The sequence below is a fragment of the Pseudonaja textilis genome, chromosome 1 (assembly GCF_049901715.1).
Source record: "Pseudonaja textilis isolate UNSWEBS1 chromosome 1, rPseTex1.2, whole genome shotgun sequence".
NCBI classification, from domain to species: domain Eukaryota; kingdom Metazoa; phylum Chordata; class Lepidosauria; order Squamata; family Elapidae; genus Pseudonaja; species Pseudonaja textilis.
Genome location: NC_141990.1, coordinates 65261350 through 65287963, shown reverse-complemented (window position 1 = coordinate 65287963; position 26614 = coordinate 65261350). Strand labels below are relative to the sequence as shown.

At 37.7% G+C, this 26614-nt stretch overlaps 1 protein-coding gene across 3 annotated transcripts in view; it reads left to right on the top strand.

Annotated features, from left to right (window-relative positions):
* CNST (consortin, connexin sorting protein) overlaps positions 1-26614 on the top strand; it is a 38581-nt gene that overhangs the window by 325 nt on the left and 11642 nt on the right. For 2 of the 3 annotated variants that reach the window (XM_087936695.1, XM_087936704.1), the window contains exons 2-9: positions 10802-11015; positions 11754-12142; positions 13548-13726; positions 14836-14866; positions 16256-16342; positions 16830-16944; positions 23212-23233; positions 23376-23472. In XM_087936695.1, coding sequence (XP_087792821.1) covers positions 11797-12142; positions 13548-13726; positions 14836-14866; positions 16256-16342; positions 16830-16944; positions 23212-23233; positions 23376-23472 — 877 coding nt within the window. In that variant the 5' untranslated portion in view covers positions 10802-11015; positions 11754-11796. The remainder of the gene's footprint in view (positions 1-10801; positions 11016-11753; positions 12143-13547; positions 13727-14835; positions 14867-16255; positions 16343-16829; positions 16945-23211; positions 23234-23375; positions 23473-26614) is intronic. The other variant, XM_026695443.2, reaches the window with a different exon arrangement.

Below are 26614 nucleotides of genomic sequence, written 5' to 3'. Positions count from 1 at the left end.
CGCAGCCCCGGGCGGGCGAGCTGGGTGGGCAAGAGTGAGGTCGTGGTTCAGCTGCGTGCTGCATTTCAAGTCTTGGTGAAGTCGAGAGCTGGTCCCGACCGTAAAGGGGAAGCGACAAACCGGGTCGGATCGTTAAGCATGGTCGGGGATGGCACGGGAATCTCCTTCGCCGCTTGGGCGGAGGGGAAGCTTATTATCAGCCCGGGCAAGGACTAGGAAGAGCCGCCGGATGTTTTCATCAGAAGAAAACATTAAAGGTTGGACGTGTCGGATTCCGGTCTTGTTAACCTTCTGCCCCTCTGCTTCTGCCTTGTCGGTCTGGTATTCATAGTGGGTCAAGGCAGTCGCGACCACCTCGCGTATCAACATAGATTTCCTGTTTGGGTTGGCGGGAGAGAAAGAGAGAGAGAGAGAAACTGTTGATTTTTTTCTCTCTCCCAAGTAATCAGAGTAAGGGGCAATCCACTCTGAAGCCCAGCTAAGGCGACTACCTTCTTTATTATACTTGTGACTCATTCTTTTCTCCAGAGGTCACAGGGATGGCTGTTGTGGGGGTTGTTATCCCCAGATGAGTACACTATGTCTCCTGGGGGTGGGGGAGAGGACTGGATTAGATAATCTTAGTGGTCTTTTCCAACCCTATAGTTTTATGAGCCTATGTGTGATAACCTGCTAGTGTACAAAATTGGATTACATATTAATGGTTGCTTTTTCTGAATGGTTGCTTATTCTGCGGCTTATTTAACCGATTTTCAAAAGGTACGCAGAAAATACAGGTGCCTATTTTAATGAAAGATACATGAAGAAGAAAACAAGCCTGAGGTTTGAAGGAGATACACACACACACACACACACACACACACACACACACACACACACACATAGAGTTGACATTGTTCAAATGCAGTGTGCACACTATTGTACTGGGGTACTTCTGCATGAATCATTATTTGAAAACATGAACAACATAAGGGATAGTAACAGAGACAGTCTGAGTACAGACAGAGTAACAGTCCTGAATTATACGTTCATTTCCTATCTTTTGGGAAATGAAGTATTAATAGAGTTCACAAAAAAAATCTTAAGCCAAAAGGCAGTTTGCTACTTTGTAACTCAGAATGTCATGGGAACCCAGGCAGTGTTTTCGGTTTATGATGCATTATGCATTATGATGTATTGATCCAGCCAGTTGATTAATTTAGTAAACCATAGTAGACTCAATCATGGTTTAGTGTTTTTTGCAAAAAAGGTTTATATATGTAGACCTTCCTTTGTGCAGGCTTTCTCAAAGATCCAGAGAAGTTCAGGCTACTTCCCGTTTTTAAAATTAAAATAAGGCACCAAGAAAAGGTGAGCATAATTTGAATATTTTTGAAATAAAAAAATAGATACCGATTTATGGAACTACAAATGCCCTTCTACTCTTTTCTCACTTATCTTACCTTTGGGTCTAGCACAAAAACAAAAAACATTGATAGAAAACGAACTTCCTCTTGTATCAATTTGTACAAATTTGTACAAATGCTATGGTTTATTGGAAGGCAGGCGGAGTTTTTAATTTTTTTTTCTACTAACCTCCACTACATTGTAAATTTTGTACCTTAGTAAAAGGCTGCTTCAATTGCCATGAAAATTATTCACAATCCTGTATTACTCACATTGAGGTTTTCTTTTGTTGGCATTTTCTTCTTTGCTAGGTCAATTTTAAAGTTAATTAAAACCAGAAAAGTTTGTAGAGTGGCATTGCTAAATGGATAAATCATTTGTGAATATTGTATTTGTCTTCATAGTTTGTTGTAAAAGTTTGAAGATTGTATCATATCACTTGTATAAATATGCCAAATATTTGACATAGATCTTGGGTTTTTTTAATTGAAGCTTTCACATTTGATTAAGAAAGAAGTTTAATTTCAGAATTGGCAATAATCTTGAGGTAGAGTATGATATGTGTCTTGGTCTTGTATGATATATATGTATTTAAGGTGTATCTGATGGCTGGAGTTAACAGATTCATTTTGTTCATAATTAAGATATTTGTTAAAGGGGAATCCAGAAATGGATTATTACTTGTGAATAGGATTTACAGTGGTTGACCTCATGTTCCTTTTTTATTTATTCTATCTTTACAGTGAAGCAAATTTTGTGTTCATTCTATTGCATAGGGTATATTATTGCATGTTGCAGTATTTTACTATCTCATTATTAAAACTGTAGTAAAGAATTGTTAGGTTTTGGAAGAAGGCAGAGCCTCCTCACTGATGGACCATAGATTGCGGCTCTCTGCGGTTATGGTCCGTGCTCTTTTGTTGGAGAGCCGTGATTATTACAATTAGGGGCTGAAGCTGCCTTGGAGGGGTGGCGGAGTAAGGGGAAACCACAAGCCAGGTTGAGGGGAGCCTCATCTCCCCCCCTGGGCTTGGTCTTTTTCCCCCTGAAGACGACTGCGACGGTGGTTTAAAATGGCCACCCTGAAGAGGAGGACTCAGCTGGATTAAGATTTGTGCAGGAGGGAAGAAAGAGGTGAATAACATCTGAACCGGGACAACTGGGCAATACAACTAAACAAAAGTACCCCGGATTAAGGTAACATGGAATTTTTAAGAAAAGAAAAGTGAGCGGCGAAATTACAAAGGGACAGAGGAAAAAAAAGAAAATATTTTTGACAGCTAAGTGGGGCTTCAAACCAGGAAAGGAAGAAGCTGGAACTAAAGATTTAACTAAATTGGACTAAAATATTTTGGGAATAAACAGGCATAAAATAAAGCTGGACTTAAGATTGTCAAAAAATAATAATAATAAAGTTTACAAATTAGAGACTGGACTGTGCTGGAATATTGAGGTTCGAAAAACCCTAAATAAAAAAATAGGGGGAAAAGGTGAAGACTTTGTATAATGGAGAATGCCACCTTTTGACAAAAACTTGAGCTCAAACAAAAGGGAAAGCATCCTGTTTCTGAATGAACTTGTGCGGATATAACATTAAAGAAATATTGAAACAAAGTAAGAATCTTAGAAAGTGAAAGCAGAACCAGAATAAAGAAAAAAGCAAGGAAAGACTGACTGTGAGATTGATTGATGTTTTTGGTATAGACCCTTGGCTAGAATAACTGAGAACTTTAGAAAATTGAAAGAAGAAAGAAGGAAAGTAAAAGTGGTTTTTTTTTGTGGACTTTAACAATCATAAAATACAAGAGTGTGTAATGATGATATCTCTTCGGGAATTAAAAATGGAACTTAAAAATATGAGAGAATTACTATAGGAAAGAGGCGAATCACTTTGCTCTGTGTTAGAAAAAAATGGAAATGGCGATTGAAGAACAAGAAGAAAGAGCTTCAGAGGAGGAAGAGTCGATTCAAGGAGAAGACATTTTAAATAGACAATTAACACAAAGAACACTACAAAGAAGTGGAGAAAGAAGGAAGATTAAAAAGTTGAAATTTAAGAAGGCAATAAAAAGGGGGAATACTTGTGAAGTCAGGAAAGGCAGAAAGACCCAGCAGAAAAGGGGAAAGGAAGATATTAAGAAAGAGAGGGATATAAACTGGAATGAGAAAAGATATGGGGAAAAGAGGGGGAGGAGAAGCAGTAAGAAACAGGTGCATGAAATAAAGAAATACGGAAATAGTAAAATGTTGAAAAATTGTTTTTTCAGAGATAATGGTTGATGAATTAAAAAGGGGATTCTGCAGGGTGACAAGGGGTAATAAGAATATTTCTGCAATTAAAAATATTTAGAAAATAGGGTAATATAGATACTGATAACTCCTATTAAAAATCAAGGGGGAAAAATATGCTGCGGAATCCAAATGAAAAGATGTAATGATTGTTATTGTAACTTCTTTTATATTCTGAAGAAAATGGATTTAAGTTAAATCCATTTCATCAAAACAGAAATCTGTTATGTAACAAGATAGCCTCCTTAAAAGAAAGAATTTCATACCTTGGCATTTTTACAAAGACTTGCCCTTCTCACATTATCATGATCAAGTTATGTGTTTTCAGTTGCTGGGATATGAGTGATCCTTAATGCTTTGCATTCTTTCTTTCTTTTCTTTAGATAGGTTATTTATTTAGAAAGGGTTTTGCTTTCTGAAAGAAGTCAGTAAAGTTACAGTAATTTATGAAGACTAAAGATTATATCATTTTAATAAATCAAAAAGGATTGGTACTATGTTCCACTTATTCTGATCTTATAGCAGATTTCTAACCAAGGCATTTATTATTTTAATGTATTAACATCTATATTTCTTACTTTTTTGGTAGATAGAACTGATGCTAGATAAAGCTATTGAGAAAATTCAGATTTTTTTTAATATAAAGAAGCACAAACATCTTATTTTTACAGAAGGAAATTGGAATTTTTAATAATCATAAAAATATTCTCTTGGTAATTAAAAATACTGATAAACGGGTAGTAATGTATAAATCTTTTTGGCAGTAGATGAAATTGGAGGATAATTCAGAATGTTTCATTTTAAAACAAAGTATTAACTTCTTTAAACTAATACTAGCAAATGTAGTGTTATGTTTGCAAAATACAAAATATTGATTGAAATAAAAGGTGGGAACTGTGAAGGTTGAGAAGTCCCTGAAGCCTGCCAAGAACTAAATTGCAAGGTTAGTTGCTGTCCATCTGCAAGTTATGAATGCACCTACTAGGATTCACAGTTGAGTACATATCTGTAATAATGTTGTAGAAGATTATGTATCTTAAATCAGGCCCCAGTCCACATGTTGGAAATCAGAACTGTAAAGCCATATTTATAGAATCAATAGGGAATCCAAATTGAACCAGTCTCAGGAACATATTCTTCATCCCTTAATTCATCACATTCAACAAAAGTGACCGACATCCTTTCTAGATCATTGGTTCCCCTGACAGACTACCCTTAAAATGCCTTTTCCCAACTCTTAAGATTTTTTTTCCATATTCATTTGGAGTCATCTTGTATTTAAAACTTGTTACTCCATGTTCATTATTTAGATTTTAACTCTCTACTTTGCTACATTATTTTTTCAAATAGAGTGCTACCCATAGCTCCCTTTCTGCTCACCTTTTATACAGGAGTTCCAAGTGGTATACATAGGGCATCCTTTTCCATTTTTTCCCACAACAACCACCCTGTGAGGTAGGCCCTTTAAAGATGCTGTTGGCCATGGCGCCTCTGGCATGAGTATTAGGACCAGGCTATCACTTTCTTGCTGTTTCAGAATTCTGTGGGGATATGGAGATATATGTTTGCTTTAAATTTTGTGAGCCACTTTTAAGGTTTGCTGGAGCAATACAACAAGGCAAAAATCAAGTAAATAATTAAATACATAAATAATAACTTTCAAATTAGAGTAAAAAAAGTAAGAGAACCCTTTATCCACTAAAAGATCCCATTGATAGAAGAAGAAAGGAGATATCTTTCATAATTCACCACCACCACCATTTATAGTACTCCACCTTCCTCTTGTCATTGTCTATGACAGATTTTACATTGGAAGGGTAAGAAGTAAAAGAATAGAAGAGGAAATTAGTGTAAAGTTGAATGCATTCTTCCATTGTAGGTGCACAAGCAGAAAAAAGAAGGGCGAGATTTAGCCAATAAAACATGGCTAATTAGGTGGTTTCACTTACAAGCCAACATTTCTAATGAAGTAATTAAAGGAGTTTTAATGTAGATTAATAAAAATAAACTAATGTTAGTGCCCAGGGTTATTTGGATAGGGAGATAGGCAACAAATACATAAATACATGCTGTTTTAAACAAAAAACAATCTACATTTTGGTTCAGTCATCAGTGCAGCAAACAAAAGCATGCTTCTGCCTTATTTATTATAGAAAATTAGAGCTGGATATGTCAGAAGAAAGAAAAGTTAGTGGGAATGGGATAGCTAAGAAGGAAAGAAAGTCGAGAATAAATAGGTACTGAATGAATGTAGATTGATGTCAGAGTGAGTGACCAGAATGCTAGAAATATATTGAGGCAGTTTAGTTAATAGAGAAGAATGAATTGCAAAACTTTTCCTCCTGGTCACTCACTGGCAGGATTTAAATCCTAAGCCTTCTCTTCTGACTCTTCCATGTTAATAGACTTCTGGTCATTATTTTCCCAGCCTTGAGATTGGGAGATACCTGTTCAATCTTTACATAGCCAGTTTCAATTGACTAGATCAGCACTGGTTGCCCCTTTTCCAGCTTACGCACTTATATATATGAAGGAACAGTGAATTAATTGAGAGGAAACGGAAGAGGGAAAAAGCCAAGGCTAGACGGAGTCAGTGAGATTCTCAAAAAGGAGGTAAGAAATTTAAAGAACAAATGACAGTATATTAAATGATTTATAAGGAACAAAAAGTTGAGGAGATGATACCAGCGTAAAATTTCCACTCTTTTGTCTCTTGAATGATTTCTCTGTTAAAATTAATTAGAATTTGTATATTCTTTGAAAGAAACAGATTAACTGAAATAAAGTCAAGTACAGTTGATCCTCTTTTAGTGACTGCCTTGTGTAACAACAATTTACAGTTATGACAGTAATGAAGAAATAACTTTGCAAGGAATCCTTGCATTTATGACTCTCTCAAGTCCATAAAGCAAAGGATAGTTGAAGTAAGATTATAAGCACAGTCACGGTTTCACTTAGTGACTGCTTTGTTTAACAATCAAGTTGATGGTCCCATTTGTGGTCGATAAACAAAGGACTACCTTTTAGAAGAAATTTCATTTGCTGTGGCAGAAAATGATTTGTTGACTGACACTGTACATTGCAGCTTTCCAAATTCAATTTAACAAAAGTCAAACACAGCAAAAATAAGCAGTAATTCCACGAATCTGGCTTTAAAATTTAATTGATTTTCTAAAAGGAAATGAAGAAATAATTGTTGACATTTATTTAAGAAAAAATAACTTTAGTCTTTCTCCTGGAGTAATTGTTAAAGCTTAAAAAATAACCTATACTTGGAAAGGTGTTTAATTCTACTTACATATAGAAATATGTAATTATAAGCTACATGCGCAACAGGTTGCAGTGTAATACAAATACTATTAGATAAATAAGTTAATATGTTTATTTCTCAAATAACTGAACATTTCCCTTTTTACATTTCTCTTTAAACAAGAGAATGCCTATTTTAACACCTGTTCTTTCTTTTCGCTGCTTTGTCTACTTCCTTCCTCATTTTGATTGCTAATACCTGGAAACCTTTTTTGCCACCATATATGGAAGCACGCAGGGATAGGAGAAGAGTGGATAAATCACATCACAGAGGGAACTAATATTTCCATTCTAATTCAGCTACATATTTACAAGAATGTATGCAGAAGTAACTCCAAGTCAGAAGCAACTCTAAATAGCAACTAATAGCAATTACTATTAGTGATAGTAATAGTCTTATATGAAAATAATTCCTGTATTCAAACATCATATGCAGTTCAGTTTATTATTTTGACTAGCTAATAATTGGCCGTAAAAATATACCTCAGGTTATGAATCAAAATTTTGATTAAAATTTTCACACATCTCAGTGTTTTTCCTGAAGTTTCCCCACAGAACAGTCTTTAAAGATATGCTACTAGCCTTGGTACGCAACTCACAGAGGCATAAGCTTCTGATACTTTTTGTTCATTTTTCTTCTAAACTATATATATCATAGTGTAACATTTTCACCAATACTGAACAAGAGTTAAGATTTTAGTCATTGGATGTTGGATAATGTTAGACTGCAGACTTCTGTAGAGTCTGGAACTGTGGTTTTCATAAAAAAAAAATGCAGCACATTTAGAACGTAATTTTTTTGAAAGCATTTGATAAGAGTCAATGCTATTTGGATCTATCTTTCATACTACAGGTAGTCTTTGATGTACAACTATTCATTTAGTGTCCATTTGAAGTTACAGTGGCACTGAAAAATGTGACTTACGACAGTTTTTCACATTTATGATCGTTGCAGCATCTCCATGGTCACATGATCAAAATTTGTGTGCTTGGCAACTGGCATGTATTTATGATATGAACACAGAACATAAAATGACAAACTTTTGTCAAATTAAACTTACTTTTAGATAGGTTGCTTATAAAGTATGAATAGCAATAGCAACAGCACTTAGACTTAGATACCGCTTCACAGTGCTTTTACAGCCCTCTCTAAGCTTTAAGGTTTGCAGAGTTAGCATATTACCCCCAACAATCTGGGTCCTCATTTTACCCACCTCAGAAGGATGGAAGGCTGAGTCAGCCTTGAGCCTGGTGGGATTCGATCTGCCAAATTGCAGGCAACTGACAGGCAGCAGAAGTAGCCTGCAGTACTGCACTCTAACCACTGAACCATCCCAGCTCTTAATACAGCCAAATCTCAGCTTTTAGGGTATATGTATTCATAACAAAGAATATCTCACAACTAGGAAGGAGAAAATGTTTTTTTTTTACTTCACAAGTTCTAAGGTCTTGGAATTATTAAAATCACCTTTACCAAAGTTAAAAAAAGAAAGAAATTCAAGTAGTCACTAGGCAATCCATAACCCCTTGGATCAGCAGTCGCCAACCAGTGAGCTGCAGCCTACTGGTGGGCCATGAGAAAAATTTGCTGGGCCACAGAGATATCTCACCCCCAGAGTACCCCCACAAAGCAATCCAGGCTGTGCAGAAACACAAGGCTGCACCGCCCACATGGCCCTTGGGAACCCGCCCTGCCCACTCCTTACCCGGTAAACTTGCCTGCTAAATTTTTCCGACCATCATCTGCCTGCTAAATTTTTCTGACCATCGTCTGTTCTGCTGTGCCGGGAGATTTAGATTAGCTAGGAAGCAGGAAATGGTTGGATTTCTTGCTTTCTAGCTAGTCTTTAGATCTTCAGCTCTGCTTCCCTTAGGACTGAAGATTTGTTTGCAAGCAAATTCAGTGCAGACTCATGGCAAGCAAATTTGAGAGACTGAGCTAGCCGATGGCAGATAGATAGATCACTGAATGATTCTGTGATTCTGTGAGCAACTCAATCTGCCTGCCTGTTTTGCCTGAATTTGGGTAAAGGTTGCTCTTTTTTTTAAATAAAAAATTCAATATTTACATGCATAGTGTGTTGTGAGTTAATTTTGTGAGTTTGCTTGCTAGTAAATTTAATGAGTTTGCTTGCAAGCAAATTTTATGTGACAGACTGAGCTAGCCAATGGCAGATAGATAGATCTCTGAATGAATCTGTTATTCTGTGAGCAACTCAATCTGCCTGCTTTGCCTGATTTTGGGTAAAAGTTGCTCTTTTTTATAAAAAATTCAATATTTATATAAATATTTATAATATTTACATACAAGCCATGCCCAGCCAGTCACATGACCAAGCCACATCCACAAATTAGGCCAAGCCCACAGAACTAGTTAGTAGTCCCTGGGATCTAAAATTATGAGTTTGGTGGTCCCTGAGGTCCAAAAGGTTGGCGACCCCTGCCTTGGATCATCTTTTCAGAAATATTTTCTGTCAAGATTCTTTAATGCCTTCACAGTGACAGAACTTCTAATTTCCTGCCTTCAGTAGAAATGCTGAGATACATTCAGAGACCTATGTGCCTTGAAAATAGGCCATATTAAACTGTGTAACAGAGTCAAACATCAGCACAGTAAATGTTTTATGATTTTTGTAATACATCATAAACTGTTTTATAATGTTTGTGTCATAACTTGTTTTATAAAATTTGCCAAATTTCAATTCCATGGGAGTCATGGGCCTGCATTTTTGGACACATTCTGTAACTTAGCCCATTTGAGATATCTTAGTTGGAAAGGTTTTGCCTTTTGGTGTACTGTTTGCCTATTAAATCAGAGTTTAGCATATTGATGAGAGTCCAATACCACAAACAATGTTATGATTATATTACAAACAACTGTTTGAATGGATAAATTACTTTTTTGCCATGTTAATTGGAACTTGCAGTATCCATATTTTCAAGCGGTATATTTCATAAGCTACCTAAGGTATCTTGAACAGCAGATTTAACAAGGCACTATTTGTTCAGTAGATAATACTTGTTTCCTTGGCTAATGAGGAATTACTGGGAAGGAAGATAATATAGAAAAAGAAGAAGAAAAATAAGATTAAATAAGTCTTGGTACAAGAACTAATAGATATTGAACATGTCCAGTTAGAAGCAGTATTTTTAAAGAATACCAAAAATTGGCATGAAGTTATTGAATTAAATATAAATAGAAAGTATCATATGCGGTAAATAATTTTTTAAAAAAGCATTTTGTCTTCTCAGTCTGAATACTTAGGTAGGTAAAAAAATATTACTACAAAATAATTATCAGAATAACTCAATGAAGTAATGAAATTGATAATTGGCTTAGCATTTCATTGTTGATTAGAAGTTTCCAAAATTGGTATTTTCCCAAGAAACTTTACTGAATACTGTATACTTCTTGCTTCTTTGATCTTATCCAGCAATGTGGGACTTGATAGTTAATTTTTGTCTTGAAAACTATAACAGAAACGTCTAACCTGCATTTATAGTGTGATCATTAAGACAGAATCTCTTTGAAACATTTTTCCCTAAGTTACCTTCCATCTCTTGATTGTTTATGTCAACTTTCCATTATTTTCCCAGCTTCCCACAGTGTCTCACTTTGTGTATGTTGCAATAATGTTAACGTTTTATAACTATACTGGCCTACCTTGTCTGGGCTTGGCAGCTAAGCAGGATGTGGCCTGGTTGCTACTTAGATGAGAAATCCATCAGGAAATGCCAGAGCTGTAGACTAGGCAAGGAAGTTGGGGAAAAAATTGCAGAACAAGGCAGTGACAAACCACTTCTGTATTATTGCCAGGAAAACAACGTGGACATGTCTATGCAATCATCAGGAGCCAAATCTGACTCAAGTAACTTTACCTTTTATGACTCAAAAAGATGCATAGTTACACAACTTGGAAGAAACCAATAGCAAACCCATTTTGTCTTTTTGCTCAGAAAACATATGGAATATCTATGAAGTTACCAAGACTTGAGCTGAACTCAAAGGAAACTTGATTTAACATCAGCAGGTAATTTAGCTCTTATTACTGTACTCTCCTGTTTCTGAACTTAAAAGGTTGGGAATTTAATTTGATAGGAGTCAATAAACAATATATGAACAATCTTCTCCTATTTAAAACTGGAAGTATTTTCACTATGAAATTAGTGACTTTAGTTTTAAAACAGTTCCAGTCAGACCCCTTATCATGGTGAAAATTATTTAACCTTCAAATTTATCATGTGTTCCATTATTTTAACCACCGATGCTCACTTATAAAGTCCTGTCAGATATCCTCTTTGAAAGGCAAATATTTAAGCATTTCTATTACTTTTTCCCCATTTCAGAAAGGACATGAAAGTTACATTATAAAAGATGTGGAGTTTAAGGTTTTACAAAGTGCAGATGGATAATTAATTACTTAATGTAAGAAATAGCAAGGCAATTATTCTAATTATAATGTAAGCTTTTCTTCATTTAAATATCTTGTTAAATATTAGATTCTTAGTTAGTGTTTGGGTTTTGCTAAATGCAACATTCTAACTTTTACAAATGCACATCTCTAGATATGAGTTTTAAGCCATTTTCTTTAAAATAACTATAATTTTTCAAGAAAGTGCTATTTTATATTTATAAAATCTGATGATTATATTTCACAACTATGAAATGCTACATATCTATAATGGTAGAAATCTCACTCCATTCTACAATCTTAACAAAGCTTGGTAGTAAAGATATATTATTAACAACTCCATTGTTTTGTTTTTAGTGCTGAGAATTATTTGGACAAAGTGGAAATAAAGGTCATTATAATGGATGATAGGGAATCTCCTACAAATGATCTTCATTTAAATTTACAAGATGTACTTTCTACTGACATACATGAAGAAAGGATCAAAACTTGCTTGGCTTCTTCTCCAGATGAAAATGAAAATCAGTGTAACAGTAGGAAGCATAATACACTGAAAAACTCTCAGAATGCAATGGGAAGAGTTGAACAGGACAGCATTAATAATAATGAGGACAGTGGAGACTATACACCCTGCTTCCAAGAAGATGAAAGTGATAGGCCATGTAAAAGTTTGAAATCAGATATGCCACAGAAGCTTGGTTCTGAAAAAAAGAATCCAAGAAAAACAAAAAGTCCTAGCAGGAAAGGCAAGTAGTTTCTTAAATACACCTGTATTGATGGTATAACTCTGCTCAATTTCCTTGAACTATTTTATATTTGTACATTCTGCTACACTTGGCAAAAATGCTTCACATTTTCTTTTAGAAATTTCTGTCTAAGCTTATAGAGGATTGATTGACTAAAGCAACAGTAACTTCAAAAACCAGATTTGCAGCTCCTCCTGCCTCCCAAGCTCATTCCCACATATCATTACAAGCTACCACCCAAATTCAATACTCATTATGCATCCTCCTCTTTTTCCAGTCAGATCCCACTCTCACTCAGGCCAGTAGATGTCTAAAACCTGATTACTATCAGGGCAAAGGTATGCAGAACCTTCCATTTGTCATGTGGAAGAGCAACTCCTTCATCATCACTCCACATACCCAATTTATCTTTATCAATAGAACCACCGTGTCTATGATCCTGATCTCAATCACTAGCCCTAAACTCAGTTGAATAAAAGGGCAGGTCCTCTTGTGGATAAACAGTGGGTTAAAGAATAGAAGAGAAAGAATAAAATTTCTCACAAAGGAGATATGTAGCTAGTTGGGTCTACCAGGGTTCTTCTACCTTAGGGTTGATGCTTTTTAATGTATTTATAAATTATCTGGAGGTGGACATGATTAATGAAATAGTCAGGTTTGCTGCTGCCATTAAATTATTCAGAATGATAAAACAATAAGGGTATGTGAAGATCTCCAAATGAATTTCTGCAAATTAGGGGAGCAGGCATCAAAATAGCAAATGTCATTCAGCAAGAACAAGTGTAAAGTGATGCTCATTTGTGTTAAAAATCCTAACTATTCCCACAAACTAATGAAACCAGAGCTAACAGTGGTAGATGAGGAAAGAGATTTGTGTATCCACTATAAAAAAAAAGATCAGTGTGTTAGGGATAATAAGAAACAATATTGAAAATAGAGGTGCTTGTATCACAATACTAGGTCTGCTTGATCCCTATCTAGTGCTTAGCTAACTACACATGCAGGGGCCAGACCCCAGTGTCTCCGCAGATAGGCCAAACCAGGTGAAAGTAGCTAACAGGTCTTCAACTACTGGTGAGATAGAGGATTTGTCTATGTGAAAGTCTGGCCCTGGCATATTGATTGGAGGAGACTGATCCACAGTTAAGGAGGTAAGTCCAGCAGACATTGTGGAGCACAAAGGCTTAGAAAGAATTCATTTTCCATTGTGACTTTTTGTGTCATATCTACGTTGTTCTTGGGAAACTGCCCATCTAGAATAACTTCAGGGGTTGAAAGAAGACAAAAGTTTCTGTCAGCAGTTCTATGTTTGTATCAAATTTGAAATTATCTGGGGTATTATATATTTTTCTGACATTACATTTTTTAAAAGAAAAAACAATTATTCCTCTTAACATTTCTGCAGCGAAACAAGAGAAAGCTGACTTTACAGCAGTATCTTATGTGCAAGGGGCAGATGGAAACAAGATAAATTCAAACCATCCTCTGAAAGAACCAGCTCAAACTTTACAATTCCTCTTCTCTCTTCTTCAAGGAGAATTAAAGCAAATGGATTCAAATGTGCTTCCCCTGTTCCTGCACCAGGTAGTAAGAAAATGTTGCTTACCTGATTTTTCATATTGTTGATGTTGATAGTGTTTATCATATTGAATGTGATTTTAAATATTGTCTTATTAGAATCTGAATATATTGCTCAGGACAGTTTATTCTATACCAGTGATGCCTAGCCTTTTCCGTACAGAGTGCCCAGTGCCCACGTGTTACCCAAACCCCAAAATGAAATGCGCGCCCCTACGCATGTGCCCCACTCCTGCGCATGTGTGTGCAGCCCTCACGCACACACACTGTCCCTTGCGCATGCTCTGCAGAGACCCAACGACCAGCTGGCCAGCAGGAGGTGCACGCACATGCACAATGGATTTGAACAACGGTTCACATGCCCACAGAGAGGGCACTGCGTGCCACCTGTGGCACACGTGCCATAGTTTCACTATCATGGTTCTATACTGAAGTTTTCAGTTTTATTCCCCATTACGTCTGTTAACAGACTCAAGTGGCAGATACCAGCTCTTATTGAATGCTAAAGAATTACTACACTTCCTAAGAAATCAGGCATAGGCAACCTGCTACTCCTGTGCACTTTCATTTGTGCTCTCCAGGCTCCCTGCCCTATTTGCTATTTTAAAAAAAGTTTTGTAATTAAATTAATAATAGCAGCTGGCATGTTGCAAAGTACCAAACTCTTGTATAATATTTATAATTAAGCTGAACAAAGATCCCACAGAGATAACAAAACATTCTCAGGGTTTAGTTCAAAATGTGATAAAATCGATATTTAACTATATCAATTTGGTGGCTTTTGTGTGAGTGAACTTTTTATACAATCTCACTGGTCCAAATATGTCTGTAGTTCAAAGTAATACCTGTATAATAAAAAAAGCAAAGTCTGCTGCATTAAAGGAAACAGCATATGGTTAGGTAGATGGGTGATACATAAGGCAGAGCTCTTCTGAATGCCCTTATTGACTATATCGTCTGCATTTTTTTTAGTGTGCCAGTTATCTTAATAGTTTTGTTTGGTTTTTCAAGCCTGTATAATTTTTTTTAATACATCATGAATTTTATATCTCCTTAGGCAGATATAAAATATAATAAAATATATTTTAAAAGTTTTTCCCTTTCTTTCTTTGCAGATTGCTGAAACTTATTTTCATGATGGAGAATGTATCCTTTTAAAAAAAACACAACATTGAATGTGGACTGATATCAAAATATAAACATAAAGCTATGGACTTTCAAGTTCAATACATTCTTCTTACACTTGTTCTTATTTTGATTTATTAATGTTGGGGGAGATATATACATACTAATTTTGTGAAATATATGTAGACATGGTATTCAAGAAGGCACAGTATAAAAATTCATTGTATGTTTAGAAAGTGTTTCATGTTTAATGATTTGATCCTCCTTTCATTGTGGTAGCAAGATTTTTTTGCTGCACTTCTTATCACCCTGTTTCTACTACTTCTGCAGAGTACAATACTTCCTGTTACATTTAAATTCACAGGCCAAATAATTTATCATTCTATACCCTTTTCTATATCTCAACAAATATATGTGTTTGATATGTATTCAAAGCCTTAATCTTGGAGATTTTTGTCAGGAAGGTTGCTGCATTGCACATACTCAAAAGTTTGTACCTCACCATCTCCTCACTTTATGACTCATAGCTATGTTTTAAGAGTCTTCTCTGCACTTCTTGGAAGAATAAAACTAAGGTCTTTATTCATTCCTGTTGACTCTTTCAGTTGAAAGTGGAACCAATGGCAATTCTTCACACCTAAAGGCTGTGACCTTAAATGCCTTAATCAATGGTTATGCTCATTTACAAAATGCGTCTTCTGCCTTCGGGTACCTGATAGAAGAGCATTATGAATTGCAAGATACATTTACAGGAGCTAAATGATCTTGTGACTGTTCCAGATCCTTACTATATATAAAACAACAAAGTCAGGAACCACCATAGCATTCTTATTCTACAGAATTTGCCATAATAATAAGAGCCATGATGGCACAGTGGTTAGAATGGAGTACTGCAGGCTTCTTCTGCTGACTGCCGGCTGCCAGCAGTTTGGTAGTTCAAATTTCATGTGACTCATGGTTGACTCAGCCTTCCATCCTTACAAGGTCCGTAAAATGAGCACTCAGATTGTTGGGGGCAATATGCTGACTCTGTAAAACCGCTTAGAGAGGGCTGTAAAGCACTGTGAAGCAGTGTATAAATCTTAAGTGCTATTGCCATTGCTATAATCAGTGTTATGACTAAGAAACCTTGTCTTCCTTTACTGTGCTTTCCTATGTGCCTAAACACCAGAACTATCACGATCTAATGTTTCAAGCCACATGCATATCCAAAGAAGAAGTAAATGTCAGTATTGCTGATCTAGGACTTGCAAAGTCTTATCAGCCATATCAGCTTCAAAGCCTAATCAACAACACTGGATAACTTGTCTGCACCCATATCACATTTTCCTCCTATCATAAAAGTGCTAGTCTGAAACCATATTTATAAGTGGCAGTCCGTGTCTGTATTTTCCTTTATTTTCCATTTAGATGAGAAAGCAATGGAGTTCATTCGGCTTGAACAATTGTATCACAAACAATTACTTGCAAATCTCTCTTCTCTTCAGCAGCAGTGGGGTAAGTGTGTCATATAGTGCAGGGGTCTCCAACCTTAGCAACTTTAAGGACTTGTGGACTTCAGGTCCATAAGTCTTAAAGTTGCTAAGGTTGGAGACCCCTGATATAGTGGAAAGTTGTATGTCAAGTAAAACTTGAGAAATGTCTTCATTTTCTATTATAGCACATTGATTACAGGGAGGTTATGAGGCCAGCAGGATAACTGCCTATATTGTGTTCTATGACTAGGACTTCATCTAAATCTTATTAATTAATGAGAAATTCTAATTAGACAGACAATACTCAATGCTCATGAGTTTTTGAGCACATTGAATGAACATTTACTGGGATGTGAAGAATCCCATACAATTTTCATAAAAGGCAGCATCATTTTTTTATTGTTCTGTTTTAATGATTAAAGACCTACTGTAATATTAGGTTTTTTTTAGAATTTATATTTCTGAAATATTAAATAGTTCATTTTTAACATAATGTCTTTTGTTAATAGAAACAAAATGGAAAGCAACAGAGTGCAGTGAGGTTCCAAATCTAAAGAATTCTTCTAAAGATCTGAATAACGAAGAGCTAGACAAACTTGCTGAATTTTGCACATCTCATCAAGAGTAAGTGATGAACATTATTTGTATGTAATAAAACTATACGGTACTAGTCAACATTTTTTCACCGTTCTACATGTGATAATCCCTCTACATCAAAAAGTTGTTCAGTGAATTCTTAATTTGGATATTTTTCACCCATGTAGCAGCAGCACTTCCCTGTAATAATACACTGTATATTGGTATTAAAATTATACAGTGTATACAAAATAGCTTGCCTTTTAGTGGCACTGACCAAAGGTATCCAAAGCAATAATAAATTAGTTTTCAGATTAAATATCTTTTTTTATTTTGCTTATCATATATTTGCAGACCATTGTTCTATTAAAAAAATAAAGATAAGGATAATCTCTAGTCAAGTCACTTCCTGGTTGTTACATCATTAGAACCATGTGGTTTTCTTGAGAATCGAAGAGAAGTAGCTTGCTACTGCCTTTCTGACTCTGACTTAGATTTTCTTTAACCTTGTGGTATACTCTACAGAACTGATTATAAGATGGCAAAACATAAGATACGACTGTTCAGAGCGGTAGAACCTTTCTGAAACATGGTGAGAATGATCTATGCATTTTAGAGAACAGAGTAAGCGGCTTTCTTGTGAGGTTTTAGAAGGCCTCAGAAGTCTTTCAAAGGGACAGGGCATAAATGCCATTCATTCAGGACTGCTGTAATTTCTAATGAAACCAAATGGTTATAACTAAAGGACTTTCTGTATATTGATAGTAGTTTTCAAGTCTAGAAATGCTGGCGTCCTTATGAAAGATATTGAACATTTGATTACAACTTTGTTAAAATATAAGCAGAAGCTCTTGGATTATAAAATCATCAATTGGAAGTGATTTTGGAGATCATCTACTGCAATGGTCGCCAACTGGTGGGCCATGGCCCACTGGTGACCTGTGAGAAAATTTTGATGGTCCGCAGAGAAATGTCCCCTCAAAGCAATTAATCCAGGCTGAGTGGGAACACAAGGCTGTGCCGCCCACATGGCCCACCCACCGGCCCCCACCCTTTGGCCAAGCGCAAACCTGCAAAAAGCAGTGCAGCCCTTGCTGGCTAGGACAAGGTAATGGTGCTGTTGCAGCAAGAGGGGCCGGCGGCACAGGCGGGCTGAAGCACTGATGGAGATGGTCAGAAGGTGCAGGAGCGCCGTGGTACTTGCATTTGCATGGCACTCCCGCACCTTCCAGCTTGCCTCTCCTGGCCTGGGCTCTTTCTCAATGACCGCGGGCTGTAGGGATGGCCCAGGCAGGAAAAGTACCAGCTGGTGGTGCTGGGAGGGGTGGAGTGGGCAAGTCTGCGCTCACCATCCAATTCAGAGGTTCAGAATGCGGCATCAGCGTTGGCGTCAGTTTTCTCGTCTTCCTCGGTGGTCTGTTCTGCCCCGCACCATGGCCCCAGCCATCACTGCCCGGAAAAGGCACAGGAAAAGCAAGCAGAAACACAGCTCTTGCTGGGGCAGAAGAGCTGAGATCGAGGAAGGCACAGGCAACAGAAGACGCAAGCTGCCTCCTTTGAAAAGCGCCACTTTCTGTTGCTTGAGCCTTCCCCAATCTCTGCTCTTTCTCCCCAGCAAGAGCTATGCTTCTGCTCGCTTTCTTTTCCTGTGCCTTCTCCAAGCAGCGATGGCTGGGGCTGTGGGGGGAGCAGCAGAGATGTCAGGGCTGCTCTCACCCCTCAGCAAGCCAGGCCTGGAAGAACACAAAGAATTGTGGGCGAGCACCAGAGAAATGTGTGTTGGAAATGCCAACACACGTTTCCAGCACGCTCTCCACTGTCCCGAAGTAGGATTGAGTGGGAGGAAGGGAGCAGGGGGAAGGATAGGAGGGAAGGAGAAGCCTGGCTGGGTTTCCTTTGGCATGGGGTGGGGGGGTGCCCAGACCAAAAGAGCGCTGAGGAAGATGGGCTCCTAATAACCAGCATGTTTGTGCAGGCAAGAGTTTTGAGCTTTTCTGGGATCAACACCCACACGTCAGCCTCCACACAGGGAGGGACCCTTCTCTGCTTGGAAGCAGCGGGAAAAACCTGGAGCTTAGCCTCAGGGAGTCCTCTTGTGTGGAGGCCAAAGAGGAGGGATGTTGCCTGGTTATTAGGAGCCCATCTTCCTCGGCACTTCCAGCCCAGTCCTCCTTCCCTCCCCCAACTCCAGGTAGCCACACCTGGCAAAGGAGGGAGAGGTTTCCTCTGACTCGGGGGAGATACAAAATGATAGGAGACCAGATTGGGGGAGGGGCTCTGCTTTTCTTCCATTTGTGGGGGAGCCAGTTCTTCCCCGTCCAGATCTTCCCAGCCTCCAGGCACCATGTGGCTTCTTTTGAATCCCAGCAGTATTAAATCCTCCCTCTTTCTCCTCAAAGGATGAGAGAGGCCCCTCCTTTCTTCGCTCTGCCCCACAGTTATGATTAAGCATTTACAATTTTGTTATAATTAAATAAGCGCATATATATATAAATTAATTAAATTTATATTTAATATAAAAATAAAATTTTTATATTAAATATTATCTTTTTTAAAAAAAATCGTATTAGTGGTCCTCGGGATTTAAAAGTATGAGTTTGGTGGTCCCTGTGGTCCAAAAAGTTGGCGACCCCTGATCTACTGTACTTCAAATTTTTTTCTTAAGATTACATTTAAATTTTTTGCAGCTAGATCAAACTTTACACTGCCAGAATGAAGCCACCTTCTTGCTTCGTCATTTGCCAAAAATAAGTCATTATTGATAGATATTTTTGGTAGTAGCTGATATGCTAGCACAGGGATGTCAAACTCAAGGCCCAGAGGCTGGATCCAGTGCATGGGGTGCTTAAATCAGGCCTGGAAACAACAAAGGACCAGCCCACAGTGCCTCTGCCAATGAAAACAGCTTTGGAAGGTGGACCAGGGGCCCCTGCAACCCACTTTTGGCTGTGACGGCCTCCTGCAATCCTCTGCCAGTGGGAGGGGTGTGGCCCCCTGAGGTCCATTTTCATTGGCGGAGAACTATCAAAGCAAACTAAAAACAAAACAAAAGGAGAAATGTTTCCCCTTTTACATATGAGCATGCAGAAATGGACAGGAAAGGAGAAAGGGAAATGGAAAGAAAAAGAAAAAGAATGGAAGATGGGAAGAGAACAAGGAAGGAAAAATAAAGAAAGAGAAGGAAGAAGAAAGGAGAATGTAGAGGGAATGAAATAGAAGGGAAGGAAGGGAGGGAGGGAGGGAGGAAGATTATAACGAAAGTGAGGGAGGGTCTCAGGAAAGTCCTGCATTAGAACTTGGCCACCATAGGTGCCCCCAAGCTGAGCCCTGTGTCACACCCATTCCTGGCCACGGCTACACTCCCTGCCCTCCAAGGTCAAATACAACCCTGATGTGGCCCACAATGAAATTGACTTTGATATCCCTGTGCTAGCAGATGGGCTGAGCTCTGTGTCTTTCCACATTCACACAGAATGTTGTTACCAGTAAGAGTCTCGACTTGAGTATACTGGTTTTACATTTAGGTATTCCAACCCTCAATCTCTTTTGCAAGAAAAGAAGGAATTGGGTATATTGATCTTAATTTTTTAGAAGAAGGCAAGTTTAGAAATAAATAAACAAGGAATCATGTGATTTAAATAGTGATAAGATCCAGCAACATGATTCTATTTAACATTCTTCTGATTTTAATTTTTCAGCAATTTTAAGACTTTTGGACTTCAACTCCCACAGTTCCTCCGCCAACGAAGTTGAAATCCACAAGTCTTAAAGTTGCCAAGGTTGGAGACCCCTGCACTAGATAACTCAAGCCAGACAGTATATTTGAAATTCGTTGCTATACTTGTGCCAATGTAGGAGCAGTGTTTTATAAACATTCTTGAATAGTGATGACATTGTTGGATTATAGAGCCCTACATTCAGTTATCATATCAGCATGTAACTTACTGTGTAATCCTTCTCTGTATCTCTCTGCTGATCCTGTTTCACTGACTTGCTTGAAAGAACTATAGTGAAAAGGAAACATACAAAGATATTAGAGTAAATGTGTAGGGTGGTGGCTAGAAGAAACTGTATTTTTTTGCACACGTCTGATAATGCAGCATTGGATTGCATTTTATATCACCTTGCCCACATTTCCATGAAGTCAACAAGTGTATGATATTTTGTCATTTATTGGCCATATATTTTTAATTTGTTCATAAAAACATGAATGGTATATAAAATACAAGAAAGAACTATAGTAAATGTTGCTGGAAAATTCTCTCCTGATCAAGATGCCAAAGCGTCTTGCTGTTTGTCAATGCACTGTACATATAGTCCTTGTTTAACACCTGCAATTGGGATAGGGTCCTCAGTTACTGAGTGAAACTGACATTAAGTGTGATATCATGTAATCACTTCACTCAACAACTGCAATTCATAGCACCCCCAGTTGCAGTTGTTAAGCTATCTTGCAAGTTGTTAAGCAAATGGCATCCTTGCTAAGCAGTGTGTACAGCCTCAGGAGGCTGTGGGAGGCCCATCACAGGCAGCGCATGATGGTCTCTTTGCTCAGGAGCTGAGAATCCTCCCTGTCAAAATCCAATTAAGATTTTCAACTCTTTAAACAGAGAGACCCTCACATGTGGCTTGTACCAGGCCTCCCCCATCCCCCCTGAGGCACCTTGTGCTCCTGAGCTGCCTCTCTGCTCTGGAATTAAATCTTCCCTGCCAAAATCCAAGCAGGATTTTCAGCCATTGAACAGGGAGACACTTGTGTGTGGCAGACCACCCAAGTGTGATGTCCCCCTTGGACAGTTCCTCAGATTTTTCCTTGGAGGTCTGCTTGAAAGAGGATGAGCTCATTTCTGGCACATTGGGAACTAGGTTAATTAATGACTCTGAATAGCCAGCTGAAAGAGATTTATTGGAGGCTTTGGCTAGGGACAGCTTGCAGGGGTGGATGGTCAGTGAAGAGGAGGAGGAGCTGCCTCCATGGTAGATCCGAAAGCACGCAGGGCAGAGAAAAGACAAGAGCAATTGAGATCTGCCAGATTACTCAGGAGAAGGCCCTGCCCATCTTGATTAGCTATTCCAGAAAACTATCACAGCAGGCAAAGGGAGGGGTTGCTGGAAATAATGTGTTGGATTTCTAACTGTGTTTGATCCTCTTTCTTCCTGTTTGACTTTGTGCCTTGGAGACTCTGAACTTCTCTTGCCAAGTGAGTTTTTATGGGTGCGTTTCAGTTTCACCTAGTGGATTTAAGTGTTTGGTGTTTGCATTGTTTTATGGACTCCTAGCAATTGCCTTGTGGTCTAATCTTGGCCTGCTTAAGGCTGGATATATTTGGGACAGTTCTGAGGCTAGGTGAAGGGAATTGCTGGGGAACATTAATAAACTCTCTAAATCACATTCTGTGTGTGTGTATGAGCGAGTGGGGCAGCACACCAGCCCACCCCCCATCCCAAGAGATTTCTCAGTCCTTTACTGCCTCTCTACTCTGGGGCTACAAATCCTGCTTGGATTTCGAAATGGACCTTTTACAGTCAGCCCCCATAGACAAGAGAGTTCCCGCTCGTTTCTTGAAGCTGGTTGCAAATAACCTATTCTGCAAATATTCTGTGCCAAAATTCTGCTTGAATTTGGGACTCTTTTCAGCCACTTCCCAGAAATAAGAGAGTGTCCTCTAGGCAGACAGCAGTGGTTTGGCCATTGATTTTCTAGGAAAGGGAAGATTTCAAATGACAATCACATGATTGCAGGGAGCTTGGCAACCACTTGTAAGTGTAAATGGGTTGCCAAATGCCCAAATCACGTGGTCACAGGGGCACTGCAACAGCCATAATTTGAGTCATAAGTCTCTTCGTTCAGCATTTTTTATCATTTCGAATGGCTACTGAATGAACTGTCAGTAAGCCAGTAGTATATTCTCTCTGTGCAGTTTCCCCAACAGTAAATTAGAATTCAGAGTCTTTGGCTAATTTTTCTTGGTTGATTTCAGTTTAGGGCAATTTTTGTACAGCTGGAATTTTTAAATAAACACAGGCTGTAAGGGCACTTACAAGATCTTACATTCATTTCACTATTTTTATTGCCTTCTGGGCCATCAAGTAACAATTTGTACAATAATGTCATTAATACTGGTATGCTCTGGCTCTGTGCTTTAAAACTGGTGGTATAGATAGTATTTCAGTCTTGTAAAGCCCTATGCTATTATTAGAACATGGAAAAAAAACGATCTGATTTGTTCTCTAGTTTTGATGACGTTTGTTATGAAGAATATTTTGGTGAGACCTGCTGTTTATTTTTAATTTTCTTATGTTTTTGGGTTACAGGCCACTCGTCTCCAGAAGCAAGGTAAGCTATGTTTTTTTTTTTCTTGACATAGTTTGCTATTAAATGATTGAGTATTCTTTAAAAGAAATTACTTCCCATAACATGTGCAACATAAACATAAAAACAAAGATATTTATAATGTAAACGTTACTTTGCTTTGCAGCTCATAAATAAAGAAATATCCTTTAGATGTGAACGGTTCATAAGTTTAATGGCATCTGAAGATTTAAAAGAACAAAGTACTTCTACATGGGATTCAGGTATCTGTCCTATAAATTACTCTAGCTTAAATTAAACAAAAATGTCATTATTGAAAAATTTGGAAGAATAATCAACCTTTTTAAATCAGAGCAAGAAAATGTAATTATATCTTGATGTCTTTTTTGTGGAAAAAAAGACTATATGGTCAATGGCTTTAAAGAATACTCTTTATTTTCCAGCATTAAATATTACAGGATAAAGATATACAGTTATTAATGGAACTGGGCAGGAAATTGAAAAAGATGAAAGTTATTATTGAGAGATAGCATGCAAAAGTGTCTTCTGAATGCATTTTTGTAATGTTTTGTAATGTTTTAGTTCCTTATGGAGTTCATGTGTCTTTTCATGGTAACAATCTCCTACAAATGTCATTAGTAATTAAGTTGTATAAATGTGTAGGAGGCAGTTTTGATAGACGTAATCAGAGATGGGTTACACATTGCCTCTGAACTAATTTTATGCTGCTATAACCACAATTGCAACAACAACAACAACAACAACAAAATAAAACAGTGGCACATTTCCAACTATATTGAGGTGGGAAGCACATGAAAATTCCTGAAATAGATTTAACATAATTTAAAAAAATAATAAATGCTCCCACCAAAGCAGGAAAACAAAATAGAAAACCCAGGGCACAAGCATGACATAGGTTCGCGTACATTATCAGTCCAGCCATTATAGCTCTTGTTTCTCTTCAAATGTACAATATAATTCCTGGCATTAAAAAAATGTCCTATCCAAGAATAGATAGTGCATCCTTTGCAATAATAACTTTGTCAATGGAAATCGGTAAATGGAGCTGAATAGAGAATGCAATTAGACTTTTTAGATTAATGCATGACTCTAGCATAGTCATGACATTCACAAAATTGGTGAGTATGTAAAAATAATAATAATCATCATCATCATCATCAACTTGAGTTTTAAAATGAGTATGTAAGCTGATGGAAATTTTAAATTTGAATTCTAAACACATCCTTCTGTACACAGCGCCCTATTTGTCCTATAATACATAATATATAAATACTTGAATATATTATGGAGAAATTGTATCTCGTACAATAGCATTGTATAGCTTTTTACATATTTCCCTAAAAATTCAGGAGGGAAATGTTATTAGGTTTCTCATGTTTATTATTCTTAATGCCTTTAAAACATGGTCTTGAAATGTGTATAAACATTAACATTTTTTACTGAAAGGCAAAGAACATTCAGCCTATTTTTGGAGAAGAAATTCAGATAAGAGACTTCAAATTAAAATTAAAATCTCATATTCAAATTTATCACATATCATCCATAGCATACGTATACACCTCAGTTAGGATGCTACAAAAATAGTTCCTTTTTGTGTTTTTCTGTCAATAACTTCAAGAAAAGATCTCTTAGAACAGGGATGGGGAACCTCTGCTCTTTGAATTAAGTTATCTATGTCATCTTGAAAATCCTTCCCATCATTTGCTGTTCCTCTCCTTTCTTTGATATCCTTCTAATTTAGTCATTTAAGGACATAAAGAAGTCAAACCTCAATTTTCCTCTGTTACAGAAGTTGTCATTGAGTTCTTGTTGATTTTTCTGCCATGACTCTTAATTCATGCTGGAAAATTATTCTGCAAACATTAAGGAACTTATAGCATATGTTTAATTCTCTATTTTTAAATGCAAGTTAAGAAAATACACTTATAACTGTGGTAAACTTATTTTTACATTATATAGCACAAGCTCATATCCATGTGTATTTCTAGACACAAACATTCCCTGATTTAGTTCATATATGGGCAAGGATTTGTAGTTAATCAGAAGTTGATACACTGGATTGATTTGCCTAGTTTAATATTATCTTGCTATTAAAATAATCATACAAGATTATATCACTAAATACAGTATTCTCTCCTTCAACTAGTTAAATCTCCTGTGATAACTGGTATATACCGTATTTTTCAGAGTATAACATGCTCCAAAGTATAAGACCTAACCAGCATTTGGGGAGGAAAACAAGAAAAAAAAATCTTCCTCTGCCTCTACCTCGCAGCAATTTGCCTCCTTGCAGCAAACAGCAAACAGCCTGGTCAGCTTCAGCACAGCCTGATTAGCAGAAGCAGCTGATTGTCGGTTGAATTGGCCTCCCAACGATCAGCTGTTTTAGACTGCAGGGATTGCCACTGCCTATTGCTGCCTCCACGCACCCCATTTTCAGCCTCTGCATGCCATTTTTGGCCTCCGTGCATCCTGTTTTCGGCCAATTTTGGGTAGCGAGCATTGGAATGGGCAGAAAATGGGGCACACAGAGGCTGAAAACAGGGTGCACGGATGCCAAAAATGGGACGCGGAGGCCGAAAACGGAGTGTGGGAGGCCAAAAATGGGATGCGGAGGCAATATTCTCTCTATAAGATGCACAGACAATTCCGACTTCCGGGTTGTAAGGCTTCGTCGACGGCAGGAATCCGCTTCTCTGCGGGTCCCTGCTGTGCTCGCCGTCAAGGTACCCCGATCCAACTGGATTTGGGGGTTGTCGCTACCCTGAAGGGGCAGCGGAAGACAGAGGAGATCCGAGCAGGGGTCTGGGGACATCGCACCCCCCCTCCCCAGCCGGCTAGACTCCTTTTTCCCGAGACGGATGAGCGGCTGTCTCGGCAGCCATGAAGGATTCTTCAACCGGACAAGTTTGTGCAGGAGGAAGACTTAGAAGGAGAAGTTTTCTTGGCTAAACCAGGACATGATGTTACTTTTAAAACACCCTGGAAACCTGACTTTGGATTGATACATTTGTTTCCAAAAGAATTTGTAACATCGGCGAAAGTGCTGAAGGAAAGCTCACTCCCCTCCCTACGGAGAAAGCAAAGGAGCACAGAAAAACCTGCTCTCTAAAGGTAAAAATAAGCTCTTTGTTATAAGTGGGAAGGGAGGACTAAAAAAAAAAAAAACTTTTTTTCTAAACTTTGCTGGAGGAGACGCTTGAAGATTTCAAGACCATTAATTAATGGAAATACGGCTTTTAAAATATATCTGGGATTTTGCCTCTGGAGAAAAAACTGTAAAGAGAAGAAGAGGAAAAAAGTTTTGCTTGTTTGGATTGTTTGATAACTCTGACATTTGAAATTACTTCAAGATTGAAAGCATCTGGGTTGTTGTTGTTGTTG